This window comes from Papio anubis, chromosome 2 (assembly GCF_008728515.1).
Source record: "Papio anubis isolate 15944 chromosome 2, Panubis1.0, whole genome shotgun sequence".
Classification (NCBI taxonomy): domain Eukaryota; kingdom Metazoa; phylum Chordata; class Mammalia; order Primates; family Cercopithecidae; genus Papio; species Papio anubis.
This window is the reverse complement of record NC_044977.1, coordinates 70,894,029-70,915,126: the sequence shown is the minus strand read 5'-3', so window position 1 is coordinate 70,915,126 and position 21,098 is coordinate 70,894,029. Positions and strand designations below refer to the sequence as shown.

The 21,098-nt window shown below is 42.4% G+C and overlaps 1 protein-coding gene across 2 annotated transcripts in view; it reads right to left on the bottom strand.

The window, feature by feature from the left end:
* FRMD4B (FERM domain containing 4B) overlaps positions 1-21,098 on the bottom strand; it is a 361,154-nt gene that overhangs the window by 194,506 nt on the left and 145,550 nt on the right. Inside the window, exon 1 of one of the 2 annotated variants that reach the window (XM_003894202.5) lies at positions 13,963-14,559. The exons of the other annotated variant lie outside the window; for it this stretch is intronic. Within the exon in view, the coding sequence (XP_003894251.2) occupies positions 13,963-14,124 (162 nt within the window). The 5' untranslated portion in view covers positions 14,125-14,559. Of the gene's footprint in view, positions 1-13,962; positions 14,560-21,098 lie in introns of those variants that run through there. 2 annotated transcript variants of the gene reach the window in all.

Sequence of the window (21,098 nt, the reverse complement as noted above, 5' to 3'; positions counted from 1 at the left end):
ACCTGAGGTTAGGAGTTGGAGACCAGCCTGGCCAACATGGAGAAAGCCCGTCTCTACTAAAAATACAAAAATTAGCTGGGTGTGGTGGCACACGCCTGTAATCCCAGCTACTTGGGAGGCTGAGGCAGGAGAATCACTGGAACCTGGGAGGTGGAGGTTGCAGTGAGCTGAGATCATGCCACTGCACTCCAGCCTGGGTGACAGAGCAGGACTCTGTCTCAAAAATAAATAAATAAATAAATAAACAAAAAATGAATGATGATATCTGATAGAATGGTAGTTTAAATGATGATATCCAGTGTATATCATAGTCCACTCTTTTTAAGCATTATATATGTGCGTATATGTGTGTATATACCTACACATATACATACACAAATATTCATTTATTTTTCACTATTACCTTAGAAGACAGGTATAATATTAATATCTCCAATTTAAAAATGAGGCACAGACATGGAGTAACTTGCCCAGGGTTATACATGTAATGGGTAGCAAAGCTGGGATTTGAACTCAGGCAGTGTAGTTCTAATGTCTGTGCCTTTAAACCCCTAAGATTTACAAGGATTCCCTTGTGCTGATGCGAAACACCTCCATGATTTGACTTTAGGGATAACTGGGGTGACAGGAGGAGAGAGAACTCTCAGCCAGGCGTTTGTGGATGCTTGCATGTTTGCAATTAGAAACAAACAACTTCACAAAAGACTTTGTCTTCTTTTGAAGTGGAAAGGCTACTTAAAGAAATAAACCAGGCAGTCTTACCAACTCTTTTTACTTTAGTTTAAGTGAGTTTATCAAATCCGGCTATGGTTACAGAGTTTGGTAGAGGGAGAGATTAGAGACTAGGAGAGTGCTAAAAAGAAATGTAGGTAAACGTAGAAAAGGAAGGGGCTGACTTTAGGTAAGTGGCAAACTAAGTTCATCTCATTCAATGACTCAAGTGGATGAGATTAGGATTTAGACACATCTAAGCTCCAATCTTTGCTCATGAACAAGTTAATTAACAACTGTGAACAATTCTGCATTTGCCAAATGGGTTTAATTATACCTACTTAACATCGTTAGAAGAATTAAATAAAATGGTGAATATAAAATGCTCAGCACTGTGTCTGACATATAGAGAAATGTTTATTAAATAAATATAACTGGCCAGGAATGGTGGCTTATGCCTGTAATCCCAGCACTTTGAGAGGCTGAGGTGGGAGGATTGTTTGAGGGCAAGATTTCAAGACCAGCTTGGGCAACAACAAGATCTCGTCCAAAAAAAAAAAAAAAAAAAATTGCTGGGTGTGGTGGTGCACCTGGAGTCTTAGCTACTTGAGAGGATAAGGTGAGAGGATCACTTGAACCCAGAAGCATAAGACTGCAGTGGGCTATGATTGCACCAATGCACTATAGCCTGAGACACAGAACAAGACCCTGTCTCAGTCAATCAATTAATCGATCAATAAATACTTAAGATGAGCCAGGCAGCCTAGTGAAATCTTTATTTACATAATCTTGTTTTGTCCCCTCAACAACCCTGGGAGTTAGGCACTATTATTTCCTCATCTTACAAAAGATAAAATGAGGCACCAAGAAGTCAAGTAACTTGTCCATGTCACACACCTATTAAGTAGGTTATTTGTGCTTAAATCCCAGTCAGAGTTTGTACTCTAGTATGATAACTTTTGGCTTAGGATCAAGTCTTTGCAAGGGGTCCAAATTTTTACATTTGAAGAGCTACTATTTCTCCATCAATGCTATCGTTAACCTTTATACCAAACTTAAAAGATCTTATTTTATCTTTTTATAGGTAAATAAACAGGCTTAGAAAGGGTAAGCAGCTTGGCTCAAGGTCATATAGCCGATAAGTGATGGAGATTTGATTTTTATCCCATGTTCAGCTGACTCGAGTCCATTCTATTTCCCTATTTTATCAAGGACCTTTTCTCTGTTAGGTAATAAGCATCTAATTGAATTTTAATGAGACAAACTAATTCCTGTAAAAATATTTGCTGGCTACACTACCCAAGGGTAGCATGATGCTTATAATAACCAGGTCTTAGCAGTTGCAAATCTCAGGGTCAGATCAGAGGACAGCTTACACAGATGGAAAAGATAGCAGTTATGGGGTCCTTGAGCCTTTGTGCATGAGGATATTGAGTTCTTAGTACTATGGAGTGAGGGTCAGAGTTAGGAGGAAGAAAATTTAACAGTTTCCTGTCAGAGAGACGAAATAAAGCAACTAAAAGTTGTGAGCCTGTTTGCTTTTCTAGTATCAATCAAACAGACAGTAGCATTAAGATGCTAGTGCTGCCTGATATAATCCTGTGCCATAAAACCATGTGTCCACAGTGTGTCTACACAGTGGTCAGTGGGCCCCTTTCCTGGTGGTCATCCAGACTATAGTTCTTCATCTGGGTGGTGAGAGGAATGAGTCAAGGCTTCTGCAAACTTTAGAAGCTTCAAAGGTTAAGAAATTACGTGCATAAGAATTACGAACAATGCATATATGAAGATAATTTGCCAGACATCCATCCAACCATTTGTCTATCCATCCAACTGCCTACCCACCCACTTGCCCATCCAATCATCCATCCACCCACCCACCCATTTACCCATCCACCCATCCAAGCATCCATCCAACCAAACACCTACCTCTCTATCCTACCTACCATTCATCCATCCAACATCCACCCATTTAACAATCCACCCATCTACCCATTCATCCACCCACCCACCCACTTACCTGTCCAACCTTCCATCCATTCATCCATCCACCCCATTCCATCCATCCATCTATCCATCCATCCATCCATCCATCCATCCATCTATCCATCCAATCATCTATTTAACCAAGCACCCATCTATTGGTCCATCCATATAACATCTAACAGTGTTTTTAGTGCTTTTAAATATTAATACATTTAATTTTTATAACCATCCCAAAAAAATAACTATTTGATGTAGGTACCATAATTGTTCACATTTTACAGCAGAAAAAAAAAAAATGGAGCTTTGGAGGACTCACATAACCAGTAAAAGGTGAATTAGGATTTGAACTCAGGCAGTATGAGTTCATAGACTTCATCTTTAAGCAGTAGGCTATGTTTTCACCCAATATTTTTTGAGTGAATGAATAAGTGAACAAATGAAAAAATTGTATCTTTATGTGTCATTTCTCTTAAAATAAAGCAGCAAATTTGTGGCCAGAGGCTGAGTGTTAGAGTCAGCTAGCATGTTATTCAAATTCCAACACTGTGACTTATTACCTATTGTAATAAGTACATATAATCAATAAAATGGGCTTCATAAAATCATATTGAAGAGGATAAAGGCACAACATCGAATAAAGTGTGTAAAATCTAGCAACTCTCCTTTTCAGTATATACCCTACAGAAAGTCTTGCTCATATGCACAAGGAGACAAGTACAAAAATTTTCACTGTACTGTTATTTAGAAATAACTTATGTCTATCAACAACAGATTGGTATATCCATGCAATGGGATATAGGGATTAAAAATGAATTTAGAGATAAATCCCAAAAACTTACCGAAAGAAAAATAAAAGCAGCAGAATGATGCATAAATATATAAGTTTTACAGACACACAGAGTAATATATATTGTTTATAGATACAAACAGATGTGACATAATTATAAAAACATGCCTGGGAATAAAAAATTTCAGGGAAGGATTTTCTAGGGAGCAGGAAGAAGTACAAAGGAGGTTTCAACTGATTGAATATAATTTTATTATATTACAAAAAAGTATCCAAAACAAACATGGCAGATTATTAATAAGATGCCTTAAACAGTGCTGGGAGCATAGATTTTTCCCTATATTATCTTTTATATTTCTGTATATTGAAATAAGCCCTAAAGGTTTTTCTTCTTAAAGGTAGTACATGCAAAGTGCCAAGCATACGGCCTAGCATATAGAAAGGCCTAGCATATAGCAGCTGCTTATTGTCTAGTAGCTGTTACTCAAGCCAAGACAGCAAGGTTACATAAAAGTACTAGTTAAAGGGAAAATAGCTATTTAAGCAAAAAGCAACACACACACAAAATTTAAGAGACAAAAAAAAATGACTAAAAAGGACATTAGGGGAAAATGGGACTATTTAATTTACCATATTTGCCAGCATTTTTTATAGCAAAAGTTTATTTCAAGTATGCCAGAATGTATTTCTGTTATGTATGTACATATATACACAATATATCTAATTACATATGGGTGTTAATTTTAATTTTTTTATGAGAGCTTAATTTCTGCCTCCTTTCCATGTTGTAAGTCATACGGTCTTGTTTATAAAATTTAGAACTGCAAATCTGATTCCTCATTTGAGGAATTCAAACTTTTCCACAACAACCAACTGGGACATCAAAAATATAATGTTCAGAATAAACATAAGTAGGGGATGAATGAGAAAGGGATTTTATGCTACAAGCTCCACCAAGAAAAGATGGAATGTGAAAAACAAACACTTATTTGAAGAGTTCGGAGAGTCCGTTCTTGATGTTTTTCAAGCTGTGCAACAAAGGTTCAAAAATGCTTTTCAAAGAACCTGAGACTAATTTTGTTGAGTTTACAAATGACATGGTTCTTTTAGAAATTTCTGTCAGGTGATGGGCTAAAAAATTAAGATGAAAAAATTAAAAATTAGTTTTTGGGTACCTTAGCATCTTAGTTCCCTGCCATAAAATCTTTGGTTACCAGAAAAAGTAGAAGATTGATTTTCTCATTGATAAATGGACTCATTTCATTTACCACCCAAGTTTTCTCTCCTTTCTGTATGTGTTAATCACTACCATAATGGTAAGTAGCTGAGTCTGTTGCTGTCCGATCCCTTGAAAAAAGCATAGCAAGCAGTCAGGAGACCTCTCTGAAGACTGGCTGTGTTTTAAAGCTAGATTCTACATCCGCACATCAAGGCAATCTCACTCTCCACTTTCTTCCTGCTGGCCTTGCTTCAGTGCAGGCTTTGGTCCTAGCACCTGTTGGGGAGGCACCTGTAGAAGGTGCTTGATGTCTTGCCCAAACTATTTCCCCAGCTGTTGGGAGTGTTGTGAGCCAACAGCTCTCAGCCCCCTCTGGAAAGTGCAGTCCCTTAAAGAGAGCTGCCTCCTCCAAGGTCATCCCATCCCCCTCTTCAAGGGTAGCCCATCTCCAATAATGGGTTAATGAGGGTGGGGAGAAGACCTAGCCCTCTTGTAACAACCTGGGACAACTCTCAGCTTCAGAGCTACCTGGGAGGTCAGCTACAGTTTTTACTGAGCCTGAATTCCAGTTCAAATTTTCCCTCTGCTTAATCCTACTTTTTCTTCTTCTTCTTCTTCTTTTTTTTTTTTTTTTTTCAGAGACAGAGTCTCACTCTGTTGCCCAGGCTGAAGTGCAATGATGTGATCTCTGCTCACTGCAACCTCTGCCTCCCAGGTTTAAGCGATTCTCCCGCCTCAGCCTCCCGAGTAGCTGGGACTACAGGTGTGTGCCACCACACTTGGATAATTTTTTTGTATTTTTAGTAGAGATGGGGTTTTGCCATGTTGGCCAGCTGGTCTCAAACTCCTAGCCTCAAGTGATCTGTCCACCTTGGCCTCCCAAAGAGCTGAGATTACAGGCTTCAGTCACCAATCCTACTTTTTTTATTCCATTCTCCAGGTGTAAGTCCTCAGAGGGCTCTCTAATAAACTTCCTGCTTGTTAATCTCCATTTCAGAGTCTGCTACCTAAGGAACCAAATCTGTGTCAGCATTCACGCTGTTCTGGGGCGAGGCAGAATTGGTTTGCCTGGCCCCTGTGGTTGGGTGGGTATGTGACCAGTTCTGCCAATGACTGAGAAGTGACATGAGCCACTTAGAGGCCAAGCATTTAACTGTCAGGACCAGACTCTGAAGAGCTCTTCACTTTCTATCAAGGCATCTGGCAATGTTTAGGAACATTCTGTGGGCCTGAATGACAATAATCAACCAAGCTCCCAGCCAACCAGTGATTGGATAGGTAGATGAGCAAAAGTAGAGAAAATCATTGCTTTAAGCCACCAGGATCCTGGGGCTGTTTGTTGCCATGGCTAACCCCATCTATCCTGCCTGATACACTGACATCACTACAACGGCCTCCAAGTTTCCCTTGCCTTACTGCTTCCCTACGCAACACTTCCCAAATCTATCAGCCTCACGGCTGCCAGTGGTAATTCTGAATCAACTCCTTCCTTCCCCACAAAGATCTCCCCATAAACATCAAAATTCTAAAGTACAGGGTAATTCAAGTTCAGGCATCATTCTCAATCAAAATCTCTCTGTCTTTGTCTCTCTATTCATCAAGGTTAAAAAAACAAAAACAAAAAACCCTCTTTATAATCCCCAACGAAAGTCATGTTCCATGCCTGAAATACCCTTCTACCTTCCTCCTACTTGTCCTCCAAAGATCAGCTTAAGAGTCACTCCCTCTAGGAAGCTTCCTTGGTCCTTCCCTTTTGCGTTATTCCTGTCTAGTTTAGACTCCCTCCACTGATCACCTAAAAAGGCAAAGTCCATTCATAGACCTTGGTTTCCTTAACTGTCTCCCTTACATGAAAATACATTTTCTGAAGGCAAGACAAAAGTCTATTTTGATTTTGTGTGTCTAACACCTTGGCATAGGAACTGAGACTTGGTGAGCCCTTGATAATTACTTTAGGTATGAATGAATGAATGAACAAATGAATAAATCAATCCATGACTCCAATCATTATATTTTACAGAGAAGGACCTAGTAAACTGAGCACTCATTCTGAACATTTGTTTTTTAATTTCTAAATAATTACAATTTTTTTTTTTTTTTGAGACAAGGTCTCACTCTGTTGCCCAGGCTGAAGTGTAGTGGCACAATCTCAGCTCACTGCAGCCTTAGCCTCCTGGGTTCAAGCGTTCCTCCTGCCTCAGCCACCTACCTAGATGGGGCTACAGGCACACACCACCACACCAGGCTAATTTTTGTATTTTTTGTAGAGGCGGGGTTTCGCCATGTTGCCCAGGCTGGTCTCGAACTCCTGGGCTCAAGTGACCTGCCCACCTTGGCCTCCCAAATGCTGGGATTATAGGCATGAGGTGCCACACCCAGCCATGACTAGGTTTTTGATGAGAAAATTTTTCCGTATTCCTTTAAGTTCTGTTTTTCTGTGATAGAATTATGGATTTTTCTTCCTCTAGTATTCTCCACCTTTTTTTTCTTGTCCGGGGATTGGCAAACTTGTTCTGTAAAGGGCTGGATAGTAAATATTTTCAGCTTTGTGGGCAATAGTCTTGTATCAGCTACTGAACTTTAAGTAGTTCAGACACAACTGCTCAATCTTGCCGTTATAGTGTGAAAGCAGCTGTAGACAACATGTAATGGATGAGCCTGGCTGTGTGCTAACAAAACTTTATTTACAAAAACAAGAGGCAGGCCAGACTTTGCCCGCAAGCCGTAGTTTGCTGACTCCCTTTCTATTCCAACTAATTTAGAAGACTGTGGAGAGTGAAAGGTGAGGGCAAGCAAACTGTATACAGTATGAAATGTACAAGGGCTCAATAGGGAATTGTCCTTTGGAAGACTTGGCCTTTGCCAACCAGTGTGGTGAGATCCAGAGTCCAGGCGTTACCAGTTTGTGGATCATTGGAGTCTTGGATATAGCAAGATTGTCTCTTCAGAGACCCTAGTGGGAGATAGCTGTGACCTTCTAGATTTTAACTGTGGGCTTAGCTAAAAGAGGATGTGCTCTACTGTGTGGAACACAGTCCAAATACCCAGGGTCCACCCCACATATGCTGCTGTGGGAAATTTCACAGTCTCTCTTACTTAGCATCCTCGTGAAACATGTAAAAATGGGAATTTAGTTTCCAGGTGAGACTAGAGGGACTAGTCTTACCTATAGAAGCAATAGTAATGCCCCTAGCTACCCTCTATCAAGTATCTTCTCTGAGTTTAGTATTAAATCCTTTACATAAACAAGAGCTAACATTTATTGAGCATTTGCTTGTGCCAGGAACAGTGCTAAGTGATATATATGTTCCCTCATGAATTTCTCACCCTATTTCATAATGCAGCTACTTCTGTTCCCCCACTCTTACCCAGGAGGAAATGAAGCTCAGAGAGGGAAAGCAATTTGTCCAAGGTCAAATTTGCTCAAGTTGAGCCTACAGACTCTGCTGTGTTCTGTGTTGTACGCTACCCCCTCAGGGCCAGCAACCTGCTTCAGGGGAGCTGATCCAGCCTCTTATTGGTCACTTAAATATCCCGGAGTCTGTGCAAGTTGCCTCCTGTTGGAGGCAATGATTCCCTTCAGGGTTTGCAAGAAATTCTACCTTTGGGACACTGGAGAGAAGGGGAAAACCTAATCCCAAGGAATAAACTGAGGGTTTTGTTAGAACATGTCACACTTAATAAAAAGCAAAGGGTGTTGATTATTTTTTCTGTAATATTCTGTCATCATTTTCCACCTAAGTTGTTTGTTAAACCAAATTAATTGCTATAACAAAACCCACCCAGGCAAGATATAAGGAGGAAAGGGATATGGCTGATGAATCAGCTTTTAGCATGTAGCTTAAAGTGAAGGTGAACGCTCATGTCTGCTACTTTTGCCAAATTCAAGGCTTCACTCATAAAGTAAGTCTTTGTTCAAGGCAGCCTCAATGCAGCCTGAGCCTGCTTTTTATTTAGTCTCTTTCCTACAGAAATGCCTTATAGCTAGTATCTTAATTATTCATGGTTTGTTGGCAAATTAAGTTACTTGCTTCTCCAATATCTAGAAATGGAGGAAGTGTTCAATTCCAAAGAAATTATGCCTTCCTAGCTTTGCTGGCCTGACAATAATGTTGTTGGAAAATATTTTATGAATAGGTGGGAGATCTTATTTCACTTATAGTATATGAAAAAAAGAATACCCCCAGGAGCCTGCCAGGTATTTCATGTAATGGATACCTCCCTCCCCACCCTATTTCTCTCTAGAGTGATTAAGCTTTGGCTTTCCTTACAAACAAGACTATTCAGACTAGAAGCAAGAAAAATGACACCTTTTTATCAACAAGATCATATAAAATTTGGTTCAGTAAAATATGTAACTCCCTGGTGTGTGTGTTTCTAGTCTGTATGCCTGAAAGCTGAGCAGTGCAGTGGAACAGTCCCCTCTCTGATTTAGAATTCATAATTATGGGATAGCAAATGGGTATTCTTATGATAAGCCCCTTAACTCAAATTCCTGTGGCAAAATACATACAAAAGTATTTGAGCATTAATCTTTGTACTTATCTTCAAAAATAGCTAATCTTTTTATGTAAAGAGCACTAGATTTGATATTCTAATGATGCAGTGGGCATCGTTGGTTGCATTTCAGCCAAGCATTTTGCCTTTCTTCCCTGGCAGCTCCGTGGTCTGAGGAAGGCCAACCTCACTCCTAGGTTTGAAAATGGATCCATTCCCCCTATAGCCTTAGCAAATCAATGCAATCCAGTGTTTCTTAACCTTTTAATTCATTGTTATCTGCTTAAGGAGCCTTTTTAGATTTTTGTTTGTCACCCCTCCTTATTTATTTATTTATTTTGAGACAGAGTCTCGCTCTGTTGCCCAAGTTGGAGTGCAGTGATGTGATCATGGCTCACTGCAACCTCCACCTCCCAGGTTTAAGTGATTCTCATGCCTCAGCCTCCCGAGTAGCTAGGATTACAGGCATTTGCCACCATGCCTGGCTAATTTTTGTATTTTTAGTAGAGATGGGGTTTTGCCATGTTGGCCAGGCTGGTCTCGAACTCCTGAGCTCAAGTGATCCACTCGCCTCAGCCTCCCAAAGTGCTGGAATTACAGGCATGAGTCACCACACCCAGCTACTTTTTGTATTTTTAGTAGAGATGGGGTCTCACCATGTTGGTCATGCTGATCTTGAACTCCTGATCTCAAGTGATCTGCTCACCCTGGCCTCCCAAAGTGCTGGGATTAGAGGTGTGAGTCACCGCACCCAGTCCATTTCCTCCCATTTTAATGTCACAAATATACTGTATTTCTGTTTATATATTGCATGTATATTTGTGCTTTATAAATAAAAGAAGTGAATTTTTTTGCCATCCCCCTCCTCCAAAATAATTTTTGCCTCCTTTGGGCCATTTCACTCTCATTGAGAATGCATAAATTGTTATCCCATACTCTGCCAATCAGTGCATGGCATCAGGAGTGGGTATAGACCCTAAATTGGAGTTCCAGCATGTAATCTGGGGCTTTTTTTTTTTTTTTTTTGGATAGTTGGTTGACATGAGAAATTCTTTCTTTCTGGATGTGTGGATATAAGGCCTGAAACTGCTGTGATTATCTGCTATTGTGAGGGAAGAAACCAGCTGAAGATAAAGCCAACACATGAGCAAGACCAGGACTGAAAGCATGGTTACCCTGATCAAACAATACCTGAAGTTCATTCTACGCTAGACTTTTCAGCTGTGACAAAAGTCATTTCTTTTTGCTCTGTAGGCAAGTTTGAATTGTGTTTTCTATTACAATAAAAAAATCCTAACTGATAGAAAATACAACATTTATTGGATGTTTTCTAAACTTCAGGCAGCATGCTACATATCTTACATGTAAATTAATTCTTTTATCAACCTCTGTGATTAGTACTATTAATTTCTCATTTTATAAATGATGAAGCTGAAGTATAGTAAGATTAACTTGCTCATGGTCATATATAGGCAAAGATTGGATTAACTCCCTTGTCTATTTAACTTGCAGCCTAAGGTATTAATCACTTTATATTACTATCTTTTAGCTCTACACAATTAAGTCACTACTTTTTCATTTAATATTTGAAAAGCATTAAAAAATGATCTTTCTTTGCAAAGGATTATGTGGCACAATTAAGAATATTCAAAGGCTGAAAATATTTTTGAAAATCTTATTTTTAGGCCGGGCGCGGTGGCTCAAGCCTGTAATCCCAGCACTTTGGGAGGCCGAGGCGGGTGGATCACAAGGTCAGGAGATCGAGACCATCCTGGCTAACATGGTGAAACCCCGTCTCTACTAAAAATACAAAAAACTAGCCGGGCGTGGTGGCGGGCGCCTGTAGTCCCAGCTACTCGGAGGCTGAGGCAGGAGAATGGCATGAACCCGGGAGGTGGAGCTTGCAGTGAGCCGAGATTACGCCACTGCACTCCAGCCTGGGCGACAGAGCGAGACTCCGTCTCAAAAAAAAAAAAAAAAAAGAAAATCTTATTTTTGCAAAAGCACAGGAAATTTTAAACTTAGAAATCATTTTCAGGCCAGGCACGGTGGCTCAAGCCTGTAATCCCAGCACTTTGGGAGGCCGAGACAGGCGGATCACGAGGTCAGGAGATGGAGACCATCCTGGCTAACACGGTGAAACCCCGTCTCTACTAAAAAATACAAAAAACTAGCCGGGCGAGGTGGCGGGCGCCTGTAGTCCCAGCTACTCGGGAGGCTGAGGCAGGAGAATGGCATAAACCCGGGAGGCGGAGCTTGCAGTAAGCTGAGATCCGGCCACTGCACTCCAGCCTGGGTGACAGAGCAAGACTCTGTCTCAAAAAAAAAAAAAAAAAAGAAAGAAATCATTTTCTTCTGATTCTATATTCATAAAAGCCTTTGTTATTCATTTTTATTGACACATATTAGATGTACATATTTTGAGGGTACATGTGATAATGTGACACATTCATATAATCAAAGCAGGATAACTGGGATGGCCAACGCTTTAAATATTTTAATTAATTAATTTTTTAGAGGAGGTCTTCCTCTGTCACTTAGGCTGAAGTATAGTAGGGTAATTATGGCTTACTGCAGCCTTGAACTCCTGAGCTCAAGTGAGCCTCCTGCCACAACCTCTTGAGCAAAGAGGACTACAGGTGCATGCCACTACACTTGGCTGATTTTTAAATTTTTTGTAGAGATGGGGTCTCACTATGTTGCCCAGACTGGTCTTAAACTCCTGGGCTCAAGTGATCCTGTCACTTCAGCTTCCCAAAATGTTGAGATTACAGGCATGAGTCATGGTGCCTAGCCATTAGCTTTTCTTTATGCTAGAAACATTCAAATTATTCTCTTCTAGTTATTTTGAAATGTACAATTTATTAATGTTAAAAATAAGGAGTGGGAACTTATTATTTTTTCTTTTTTTTTTTAAGAGATGAATCTCACTATGTTGCCCAGGCTGGCCTCAAACTCCTGGGCTCAAAGGATCTTCCTGTCTCAACCTTCTGAGTAGCTGGGATTACAGACGCACAGCACACTGACTGACTACCATTAATATTTTAGATGTTCTTATGAATTATGATATGGTATTGGCTCAGTCACCATCCATTTTATAGAAAAGAAAAATATATATATATTTTAGTAGCTCAGTCTCTCAAATTGCTATACTGCTTAAAAATTATCAATCAACCTTATAAAGAACTCATAAGGTCTCTGGTTTCTGGAATCTTTATTTTTGAATTGGTCAGTGACAGTATTAGAGATAAGCCATAAATCCTCTGAATCCTTCGGGAGTGAGGCACAGAGTCTCTCTGGTTGGCTACAATATTTGCATTCCCTTTATGAAAGTTTCTCAAACATTAAAAAGAAAAATCAAAATTACACAAGGGGCACTTATTCTACAGACCAAACTGAACAGGGATTTCCCAAGAGAGGGAAAAAAAAGCTTGAAAGACAGACACGCTTCTGGTTCCAAAAAGCCAGGGAGCTAAGCAATGTGGCCAGATGGGATATGTCCACAATTCCCTAATACTCTCAAACTCCCACATGCTGCCCTGGTTCCCAACCTACCTTTCATATTCCATTTCAAAATGCAAGATATCACAGATATGTTATACGAAGCAGAAGCAGTGAAAGCACAAATTCAGATGTTCCTCATATTTTAACTTGGATGACAAGAGGACGCTGACTCTTTAGATTTCCATAGGCTAACCTTAGGCGCTGGTCTTTTCATTTTGTCTGACTGATGGAAGACTATGTCAAAATCAAGTGCTTGATCATGTATGAGACACAATATAATGAGATACAAATTCTAGACATATTAGGAACAGGGTCAACGGGGGGGAATCCAGGAACTGCAACAAAGCTATTCCACATCACAGGAAAGAAAATATGATATTATGTTTCCACAGTAAACATCAGGTATATTTCTAATTAAACAATGCAGATTTTTAAAAATCTGAAATATATTAGAAACCAAAGCACAGAACTTTTAAATTCATAAATTACTGTCTTGTTTTGTTTTTTAATCCAGCCAAACTGCGGTCCCAGAGAGGATGAACAGTCTCCTAGTTGAGCAAAGTTGCTGCATTTTTTGTCTGCAGGATGGGACCGAGCAGAGAAATAAAGGGGCTGTGTTGTGTGACAGGGAGTAAATCCTAACATAAGCATTCCAACGTGGAGCCGGGCCACCCCTCCCTTCCCTAGCCTGTCATCCTCCTGCAAAGTGTTCACGATTTGCTGTCCTTCCTTCCAAAAGCCAGTAGACACAGAATCAGCTTTTCCTGGCTCTGCCTTACAAGTTGGGGCTGCCTAATGGAAAACTGAAAATCCAAAGGAAGGATGCAAATCCACCAAGGCCCCCTCTGCCAGCAAATTGGTGTGAAACCGTTGCTTCAGAAGCAGCCACTCCCACCCCAATGAAATTAAAAAGAAGGACTCCTTTGAATGTCTAAGTGGCTTTCTGCAGACCCTCTGCTGCAAAGCAACAGCCTCCCTAGCTAAGCGCCAGCCAGTACACCATCGCTCTGTAACAGATGTCTGCAAATGCTGGGACTATCTCGCAAGTGCCCCCCATGCCCAATATGAAAAATTCACAAGCTCTGTCAAGCAATGGTTACCTAGAGTAGCATGCTGAGCGTTTGACCCAAGCAAGGGCCAAGCAGTCTGCTAGGAGTTTAAGAAGAGCTGGGGGGAGAAAATCATACAGGTGGAGCCGGCTTCCCACGAGTGCCGGGCATCCTGCTGGGGCCCTCGGGTGCCGCGCGCCCCGGCTCACCTGGTACACGTCCTGCAGCCCGCACCACGTCCGCAGCACCTGGTGGCAAGCCCGCAGCCTCTCCGTGTACCATCTCCGCAGCGTGGACACGGTCAAGTTCCACACAAAGCGGCTGCCGCTGAACAGCAGGTCCTCCACACCACACATGAACACCGAAGCCATGCCTCTTCCTTCGCTCCGAACCCGGGGGTCCCGGCTCTCGTAGCTGCAGCCCCGACCCCAGCGGCCCACCCGCCTGGGCTCCCGACGCCGACTTCTGCTGGCAGCCGGGGGGTCAAGCCTGCCACCAAACTCGTCTTTCACCGTGCGTCCTGGCCAGGCTCCGGCGGCATGCCCTGGGATTGGGTGCCCGCCAGCCAACGGCTGCGACTGGCACACAGAAGCCCAGTGTCCACCCCCGCCCGCTCGCAGCGCCGAGCAAGCTGTGCTAAGCTCCACCAAGCTGGCTCTCGGCGCTCCCCGGGCACTGGAAGCCCTGGCCGGCGAGGACTCCCCCTGGCGCTTCCCCAGGGCGCGGGGCAGGGACGCACGCGGAGCAACTCTTTGCAGGCTGAGAGGGGAGCTGCATTTCAGCACACTTAGCTTCCACGTCCTGCGCGCGCGCGCGTACATACACACACACACACACACACACACACACACACACACACACACACAAACACAAACACGCACACGCACCCCGGCCGAGTAGTCTCCTAATCTGCCTCGGGGAACACCTTACTCATCTTGCTCTGTTCACACTGATAAACACCTCGGGGCAGCCACAGATGCAGGAGAGAGAGAGAGAAAAAAAAATCCTCCAAACCATCCCTTTGGACCCTACTCCTGGGGGAATAGCCACGAATGTTTCCTTGGTTCTGTTGGAAGCAGGAGATGAAGGCAACAGTCTCAAAGCAACAGGCGGCCCTAGAACCTGCCTTTGCTCCTAACTTGAGGGTCTCAGAGAAAATGACAACCTCCTGTGGTTGCCAGCAGGAGGGCAGGTTCCCTCACACCAAGATGCTGCTAATTCCAATGCAGCAGTCAGGGAGGAAAACAGAGTTCTTGATCCCCTGTAAATAGCTTGCCTGTTACTACTGCTGGGAAACAGAAGCCCGTAAGAGAATCGGTGGTTTAGTTCTGGAAAATTCAGCCTCTGGACATGTCTAACCTCACCTGCCAGCACCAACCTGCGTGGGTAGTTTATTCTCCACTCAAAACCAAAGGAAACTGTCCCACCACTCATGAAGTCACTAGATAATCTTATTTATTTATTTATTTATTTATTTTCTAAATTGTCCCTCAGGAATTGATACTGATTATTGGAAACATTTGGAAAAGGGAGCTCAGAGAGTACCACCTACCACCAGTCTCTATTTTTCTTTATTTATTTTTGAGACAAGGTCTGTTGCCCAGGCTGGAGAGCAGTGACTCAATCACAGCTCACTGCTGCCTTGAACTCCTGGGGTGAAGTGATCCATCTTTCCACCTCAGCCACTTGAGTAGCTGGGACTACAGGTGTGCACCACCAAGCCAGGCTAAGTTTATTATCATTATTATTATTATTATTATTATTTTAGAGATGGGGTCTCACTATGTTGCCCAGGCTGGTTTCAAATGCCTGGGCTCAAGCAGTCTTCCAGCCTCAGCCTCCCAAAGTGCTAGGATTACAGGCACGACTCACTGTGGCCAGCCTCTATTTTCCCTTAGAATGTATGAAGATTTCTCATAGCAAAAGTGCTGTAGCAAATTTCAGGATGGAGTTTTTTCCTGAATCCATCTGTAGGTCAATTGTCTGTATTTTCTTGGCTGTTTCACACCTGTGTTGTTATCTGTGCTATTAAGTGGCACCAAAAGGAAAGGTAAGGCACCAAAGCTTTTCTCCTGAACTAGCACAGAAGACTCCAGAACAGATTATCGAGAAGTAAATCAGCTTGATTTCAGGTATCAAATGTGCTTTTAGAATCTTAATTCAGGTGAAACTCAATCAGTCAAAAGACGAAGAACACAAAATCTGTCCTCAAAGTGCCTGTTGTTTTCAGTGACTGTAATCAGAAAACTTTTAAATGACATTCGTTTCTTTAATAAAATTGCCTAAGAGTTTTTGTTGAATTAGTTAATAAGACACAAGACTTGACCCAAGCTTTGCAAAGCTTTCTTCACAGTAAATCTCCTCTATGTGCCATCGCTATTAGTATTGAGAGTTTTTTTTTTTTTTTCAAGATGATGGTAATGATGAATCTGAATAGATTTTACTGAATCAAAAGAAAATGAACTCAGTTTGAAAAAGAAATGTCATCATGCTGAATGGAAAACTACTGAACTTCAAAAATGGCCTATTAGTATGAGGAAATGGTGGTGGTACATTTTTTTTTTTTTCAACGATGCAGTTCGACTGTGTTCTTGGAAATGTGGGGCAGCCAAGGGAATACCAGAATAAAACCTACAACAGGGTCAATTACCTCTGTCTCATGACACCATCCTCTCAGAAGAGAGGCTCTAGAAATACTCTGGCTGTTGGCTATCTGTGTGTAGGTCTAATGTCAGCAGTCACTTTCAAATTCCATCATTTTCATTCAAGGTTTCCAAAGTCAGGGCAATTTTTTAGAAGATAGGATGTGGTATAATAGGGGCTCTCAAAGTGTGGTCACTGGAGAACCAGTAGCTTTAGCATCACCTGGGAAGGTGGAGAGATGCAAGCTCTCAGGCAGCCCCAGAATCAGAAATTGTGGGGGGTGAGATGAGTGATCAGAGCTTTCATTTGGTCTCTGGAGAATTCTGACTCATGCTAAAATTAGAGAACTATAATATGATAGTATGGTGATTAGAAGCTAAATCTCCTAAAAGAGACACACCCGACTTCAGATTTCTGCTTCTCAGGACCTGTGAGGCCCTGAATAAGCTCCTTAAATCAACATCTCAATGTCCTCATGTGTACAATATATTATCGGTATTCACTACAAAAAGTTTGGGGAAAATTAAGTAAAATATTCTGTATAAGGTCTTTAGCATGGTGTCTGGTGAAGGGTAAGCATCCAAAGAAAACCAACCACCATCACCCCCCAAATCAAGAATTGTTTGAATTTTTTGTACTCAGATAAAATAGTAAAAGTAAAATGTGGGTTTTTAAAAATATAGATTTAGTGGGTATAAGTGCAGTGTTGTTATATGGATATATTGCATAGTGGCGAAGTCTGGGCTTTGAGTGTAGCCATCACAGAATAGTGTACATTGTATTCTTTAAGTTATTTCTCATCCTTCATCCCCTCCCACCCTCTGACCCTTCCCAGTCTCCATTGTCTCTTAGTCCACCATTTTTTTTTTTTTTTTGAGACGTGGTCTCCCTTTGTCACCCAGGCTGGACTGCAGTGGCGCCATCTCAGCACACCGCAATCTCCGCCTCCCGGGGTCAAGTGATTTTCCTGCTTCAGTCTCCTGAGTAGCTGAGATTACAAGTGCACAACACCATGCCAGGCTAATTTTTGTACTTTTAGTAGAGACGGGGTTTCAGCATGTTGGCCAGCTGGTCTCGAACTCCTGACCTCGTGATCCGCCCGCCTCGGCCTACCAAAGTGCTGGGATTACAGGCATGAGCCACTGCGCCAAGCCTTCTTAGTTCGCTCTCTATGTCCATGTGTACTTATTATAAAATGTGTTTTTAAATTTCAACTAGTTACCTGCATGTGCTGTCCTATGACTTTCTGTTTGCTGAAGGTGAAAGTTGGTGGCAACTTGTTTTCAGGGAGCAGTTCTGTTGCTCTTTCAAGTTCCCAAAAATCTTTTTGAGCTTGATCTTCCCCACCAGAGGCAACTTCCCCTGTGGACTCAGAAAAGCTGGGTGCAAGACAGGAGAAGACATCTTATTCCCACTGACATAAACATTGATGCTTTTTTTCTTATCCAAATGGCTTTCCTCTTTTGTAGAAGAAGTTCGAAGGTGAAGACTGAGTGATTTTAGAGGGAAGGAAGTGCAACTTCCTCCACTCCAGGGACTGCAGTGGGTGGCAACTGAACCCAGATGTGCAGAAGTGGAGAAAAGTGCTACCCAAGTATGGCATCATCCTTAAAACGGACTAGCCACATGGGACTAACCAGATCCCAGACACACGCCCTTGAGGCTGGTCTAAAATTTTCTGTGGAAAAGGAGGTAAATCAAGCTAGCTTCAACATTGTCTTGCTTTTTCTTTCTCTTTTTTAAGAAGAGGATTTTCTTTCCTCCTCAGCACAGAGTTCCCAGCAATACACTGTAATTTTCTGCAGCTCTCTCTGGAGGCTTAAGATGCTTCGGGTGACAGCATTACTCATACACCTGGGAATTGTGCTGTCGTAAAAGAGAAATTGTCATTATGCCTGAGGCTCCTGTAGGTTCCCCTTTGAGGAATCGGCAGGAAGAAGAGCATGAAAGCCAAGAAGATAGGACAAATTCCAACCCCTGTCTCTAGGAAGAAAGAGCAAGTTAGTGAAATGGCAGCTTCCAGTGGTCCCCTCTGCCTGGCAAAAACACAGAGCCCAACTAATGTCTGTGGTCATTTTTCAGCTGTACTCTCTGCACAACTGAAAAACCAGTGTGGGTAAACTGACAGATCATGGACATCCAACATAGGGCTTGAAGTGAATGAAAACAAGGTCTAGTTCAATGGTTCTCAAACAGGGGACAATTTTGTACCTCCCTCTCATGCTGGGACATTTGGCAATGTCAGAAGACATTTTTAGTTGTCACAACTGGGAGGTGCTACTGGCATCCAGCAGGTAGAGGCCAGGGATACTGCTAAACATTATATAATGCACTGGAGAGCCCCCACAGCAAAGGACTCTCCTGCCTAAAGTGCCCCTGGTGCAGAGGTCAAGGAACCCTGATCTAATTAAGTGCTACAGCCTGGCCAGGCACAGTGGCTCATGCCTGTAATCCCAGCACTTTGGGAGGCTGACACTGGCAGATTACTTGAGGTCAGGAGTTTGAGAACAACCTGGCCAACATGACAAAACCAATCTCTACTAAAAGTAACAAAAATTAGCCGGGAGTAGTGGCGTGCACCTGTAGTCCCAGCTGCTTAGGAGGCTGAGGTGGAAGAACCATTTGAGCCTGGAAGGTGGAGGTTGCAATGAGCTGAGATCGCACCACTGCACTCCAGCCTGGGCAACAGAGCGAGACTCTGTCTCAAAAATAAATAAAAAATAAAATAAAATAAATGCAACACCCTGTTCTTCCTCTCACATGACCAGTTGTGGAGAAACAGTCTTCCCTCTTGTTATTTTATTTCCAAAAGGCAAAAGAAATGAAGCAATCACTGTATAATGGTTTTTTGTTTGTTAGTTTTTTTTTTTACACAGTCACAATTTTGAGTATAATGAACTCAAAGTCTTTTGAGAAATAACCGGAATGACGTTTCCTATGATTTTCACTTACGATTTTTAGATACTTATCATCCAAAGGGAGAATAACTATCATAAGAACGATTAATATTTTTTGTACTTCAGTTTTTGTTTTATCATTTCATTTATTTATTTACTATTTTATTTTTTTAAATTATTATATTTTAAGTTCTAGGGTACATGTGCACAACGTGCAGGTTTGTTACATATGTATACATGTGCCATGTTGGTGTGCTGCACCCATTAACTCGTCATTTATATTAGGTATATCTCCAAATGCTCTCCCTCCCCTCTCCCCCACCCCATGACAGGCCCCGGTGTGTGATGTTGCCCACCCTGTGTCCAAGTGTTCTCACTGTTCAGTTCCCACCGTTCAGTTCCCACCGATGAGTGAGAACACGCAGTGTTTGGTTTTCTGTCCTTGCGACAGTTTGCTAAGAATTATCATTTCATTTAAATCAGAGGCTCCATAGTACTAGAAGAAATCTTTCTTCGGCATGTTTATAGAAAAAACTCCCCCCACACTAATCCCAGGTGGAATGCTGATGCCTCCTTTGGGCCATGCACTGTTATGAAAGTCTCTGACTGTACACACGACAGGATATTGCTCCTCTCTGTTCACTTTTCTCTATTAGACTGTCAGCTATGTGAGGAACCACTGTGATGTGAAGTGGAAGCAAGGCTGGCTGGGATGGCTCCTCCTTGTGCAGGAGTATCCCATGCACTGGAAGGCATTTAGAGACCTTGGGCTCTGCCTGCTAAATGCAGTAGTGCCCCAGTCATTAGGACCACCACAACAGAAAGCACCTTCACACATTTCTAAATACTGCTGGGTGGGGTAGTAGCTGCCCTCATTCAGAAACCACTGGTGCAAGCTGGGAAAGGGCCTTATTCATATTTGTTTCCCCAGTGGCTGGCACATAGCAGGCAATCAATAAATGTTTATTGAACTGACCAATAAATGACTATTTGTCTTAACAGTGAATACAGAAAGTGGTTCATCCATTCCCCAAACACAGTCTTGTTCATTAGAAAATTATGTATTGAGTTCACACTATGCATCAGGCAGGGAACTAAGCACTCAGAATACTGACAAGACTGAGATGATCTCGGTCTAAGCGAGTCCGAGAGGAGAGTGGGGAAGTCAGAAGAGGAATCTGAACAAGAAATGTAGAGGAGCGGGCACTGCCACAGGGGTTCTAATAGAGACAAGTGAGTGAGGATGGGGGAATTAAGGGATGCCTCCCTGAGCACGTGACTTTCAGCAGAGACCTGAAGGCTGAGTACAAGAGAGCCAGGTGATAATGGGGGTACATAATAGCAATCCAAGGCACAGGGAACCTTGAAGACAATGCTTGTGGCAAGAAGGATCCCATATTTGTAGAACATAAGGGAAAGGCGCAAGGGGGATGCTTGACGGTTAGGGGACCAGGAAAACCCGGCAGGGAGGCTGCTGCAGAGTTCTAGGGTACAAAGAAAGAGCTTGAGGCAGGGCTGTGGGAATATCTACATAACACTAAGCTGAAGGAGTGTTCCTGTTTCTCAGTCCTTGGGAACTGTGGGGCCTCACACGCAGAATGGGGTAAGAGGTTGGTGGGCAAAAGTGCCACCCTCAAAGCAAGCTTCTCTTGTGGCCTCTGGGAGGGCTCCCCAACTATGCAGTGGCAGGCTCCTCACTCAGGGGGTGGGGCTCTGAATGCCTCATGTCCCTCTACATCCCATTCCAAACAGGAGGTAGGAGGCCGAGAGGCACAAGTTCTGTTTCAATGCCACTCAAGCCAGAG